The sequence below is a fragment of the Protobothrops mucrosquamatus genome, unplaced genomic scaffold (genome assembly GCF_001527695.2).
Source record: "Protobothrops mucrosquamatus isolate PMUCROS unplaced genomic scaffold, P.Mucros_1.0 scaffold4207, whole genome shotgun sequence".
NCBI classification, from domain to species: Eukaryota; Metazoa; Chordata; class Lepidosauria; order Squamata; family Viperidae; genus Protobothrops; species Protobothrops mucrosquamatus.
In genome coordinates this window covers 45,287-48,969 of record NW_015390130.1, presented here as the reverse complement: position 1 = coordinate 48,969, position 3,683 = coordinate 45,287, and the positions used below count along the sequence as shown (strand labels likewise).

General features: G+C 50.7%; 1 protein-coding gene across 1 annotated transcript in view; it reads left to right on the top strand.

Moving 5' to 3' along the window:
• The window catches only part of LOC107298700 (vigilin-like), a 46,636-nt gene that overhangs the window by 34,676 nt on the left and 8,277 nt on the right, over positions 1-3,683 (top strand). The window contains exons 15-16 of the mRNA XM_015828076.1: positions 850-977; positions 3,560-3,664. Of these exons, the coding sequence (XP_015683562.1) occupies positions 850-977; positions 3,560-3,664 (233 nt within the window). The remainder of the gene's footprint in view (positions 1-849; positions 978-3,559; positions 3,665-3,683) is intronic.

The window sequence follows — 3,683 nt, the reverse complement described above, 5'->3', positions numbered from 1 at the left end:
ACCCCCCCGCCCCACCCCCCCCCCCCCGAGGGCAACCGCAATGCTGATGCCGCCCTCAAGGAAATTGAGTTTGACACTCCTGGTCTATGGAGATTCTCCTTCATCCAGGTCCTGGTTGTCCCAAAGATGCTTTTTTCAGGAGGCAACTGGACTTTCTTGTTTTTCTTTGAAGACCTTTCGCTTCTCATCCAAGAAGCTTCTTCGGCTCTGACTGGATGGCGGGGAATGGAAGGATTTATACTCCTTGCAGAGAGCTGGTCATTTGCATTCTTTTAAAGCAGAGGTCCCCAACCTTTTGGGACCAGGGACCGGTAACGTGGAGAGATGTTTTTCCGCGGACCGGAGGGGGTGTCGTTTTGTGCGCTGCCTGCATCCCACGGATGGGGCTTCGCTTGTTTGTGCGGCTCGGTTGCTGGCAGGCTGTGGCCCGGTATTGGTCCACAGATTGGGGGTTGGGGACCCCTGTTTTAGAGAGTCATTGAGGCCACTTGGAGGTTTACCTGTGTCCTCAGAGTCACCTGAGGAGTGCAAATGGGTGTGGAGTCTTCTTGGCTGGAGGATATTTTTTGCCCTGGGTCCCTTCACGGTTGAGGACAGGCGCAGGCTGTTGGGGATGAGTCTGTGTTGTCTGCATCTCAGACTGAAGCGCAAATGGTTCCTGTAGTCTGCAATGTTTTCTGGAAATCCATTCATGCTCCCGCACCATTCAAAGGTGCATCGCTAAATGCCTATGGTGATTCTCAGTCATCCAGGTGGTAGTTGTCCCAAAGTCCAGTTGCCTCCTGAAAAAAACCACCTTTGGGACTTCTCTTTTATTCTTTTTTTTCTCTCTCTCTCCCTCACAAGCAGGTTCAGAAGCACAGTCTCAGGAAAACGGCGATGTGACGCCCGAACTGGACACGGGTCCTCGCAAATGTGACATCATCCTCATTTCCGGGCGCAAGGAGAAGTGTGAGGCTGCCCGATCAGCTTTGCTGGTTAGGATCCTGTCTTCTTATTGGGCTAGGGAAGAGCTAATGTTCTTTAGCCGTTTTAAGTCCTACCCACCTGTACATGTGACCTCATTGGTTTTCTAACCTGTTTTTAACGGGAGTCTGGCTAGTATTTTCTTGGTTTTAGCTTCTGTGTTCTGCTGGTTAGCCTAGACCAGGGGTGGGGAACCTTGGCTCTTTTATGACTCGTGGACTTCAACTCCCAGAATTCCTGAGCCAGCATGGGGAAACTTCGGCCCCTTCATGACTCGTGGACTTCAACTCCCAGAATTCCTGAGCCAGCATGGCTCAGCTTGGAAACCTCTCCCTTTCCCCTCAGCATGGCTGGCTCAGGAATTCTGGGAGTTGAAGTCCACGAGTCATAAAAGAGCCAAGGTTGCCTACTCCTGGATTAGGCCTAGGCCACTTTCTGACTCGTGGACTTCAACTCCCAGAATTCCTGAGCCAGCATGGCTCAGCTTGGAAACCTCTCCCTTTCCCCTCAGCGTGTCTGGCTCAGGAATTCTGGGAGTTGAAGTCCACGAGTCATAAAAGAGCCAAGGTTGCCTACCCCTGGATTAGACCTAGGCCACTTTCTGACTCGTGGACTTCAACTCCCAGAATTCCTGAGCCAGCATGGCTCTGCTTGGAAACCTCTCCCTTTCCCCTCAGCATGGCTGGCTCAGGAATTCTGGGAGTTGAAGTCCACAAGTCATAAAAGAGCCAATGTTCCCCACCCCTGGCCTAGACCAAGCTGGACTTTCTGCTAGTTACCTGTTACAAGTGCCGAACAAGAGAATTACTTCACCATTAAGGTAGTCCTTGACTTACAACCACTTGTTTAGTGACCATTTGAAGTTAACAACTGCACTCAGTTTCTTCTCTGTCCATCTACTCTATGTAGTCCTCAACTTACAACAGTTCATTTAGTGACTGTTCGAGGTATCGTGGAAAAACCCAACGAAACAGACAAGAGGCAGCCACACAACATAATAATTCTTACTTTAAGATTCAGAGGTTTATTTCTCTAATAATTTGGAACGTAGCAAGCATAATAACACAACATCGCTTCCATTAATAACCCTTTGCAATGAGGACCATATGACATAGCAGAATCCAATAGGACAGCTAGAGGCCAGTGGCAAATCAATTAGGTCCAGTCCCAACCTTTTATACCCTTTCTCATTCTAAGACTGTAGTCCGATGGTCCGCTGACTTTTGCTGACTTCTGCTGACCTTTGCTGACTTTTTACTGACTTCCTGCTGACCTACTTTCCACATATACCCGTGTACATTGGAACCCGCATCCATCAGCTACTTTTCAGTTCCCTATTTCTCCCACGGTTACAATACTCATGTTCCAAATATACATAGAACAGACATGTCAAACACAAGGCCCGCGGGCCAGATGCGGCCCACGAAGTGGTTTCATGTGGCCCGCGAAGCCATCCTGGAAACAGTGAGGGAACGGCCCCCACTGCCTTGGCCCTGGCCCAGGCCGGCCGGAAGGGAGCCAATGTACAATTTTGTGGTGGCCATCTATGCTGAAACGCATTCAGTCTTAGCTCCACAAGGCTGTCTGGAAACGGCTTGGTGCCGCAGGTGCTTGAGGGCCAGGCTGGGCGTTTGACCTCTGCTGCCCAGGGCTCCGGGCAGCCCGCGCCACCATCCAGTCCCCCCCCCACATGGTCTGAGAGGAACAGTGAGGCTCCTCCAGTGGACCATGCCTTGGCACTTGCCCTGGTCCCACCCCCTTCTGCCAGAGACCCTCAGATCTGTCCCACTCCTGCCCAGGCCCCCACAGGCGCCCTTGACGCGAACGATGTAGAGCTGGCCACGCCCACCCAGTAGGCCACACCCACTCCCTGTCCACCCAGTAGGCCGCACTCACCCTGGCCACACACACACCCCGAGGGCAACCGCAACGCTGATGCGGCCCTCAATGAAATTGAGTTTGACACCCCTGACATAGAACTACTATCTACTTTGCAATTTCATATTGCACAAAGCTCAGCAGATTACAAATAGTACCTTCGTATTGTGAAACAGCATAAAGTTCAAGTTAGAGCTTCAAATCACTACTGTGGGGGCCTATTTCAGGTTTGTTCTAGCCTCATCTTGTTATATGAGGATGGGGCTATATTTTTATCTCCCACAGAGGTTACAATGGCCCTGAAAAAAGTGACTTAGGACCGTTTTTTCACACTCACGACCGTTGCAGCATCCTCATGGTCTGGTGATCGAAATTCAGACGCTTGGCAACTGATTCATACTTACGACGGTTGCAGGGTCCTGGGGTCATGTGATCACCTTTGGTGACCTTCTGACAAGCGAAGTCAATGGGGGAAGCCAGATTTCACTTAACAGCCTCCGTTTCTAACTTAACAGCTGCAGCGATTCACTTAAAAACGGTGGCAAGAAAGGTCAGAAAATGGGGCGCAACCCACTCAGCAAAGGTCTCGTTTAGCAACAGAAATTTTGGGCTCGGTTGTGTTCGTAAGTCGAGGACTACCTGTATTACCAAGACACAGAAGTACGAACTGCTCTGCCGTTAAGCTTTTGAATCTGCTCTGTTCCTCTCTTTCTAGGCTCTGGTACCCATCACCATGGATGTTGACGTTCCCTTTGATCTGCACCGCTACATCATTCGGCAGAAGGGAGCTGGCATTCGCAAGATGATGGAAGAATACGAGGTAGGGGGACACCATCCTA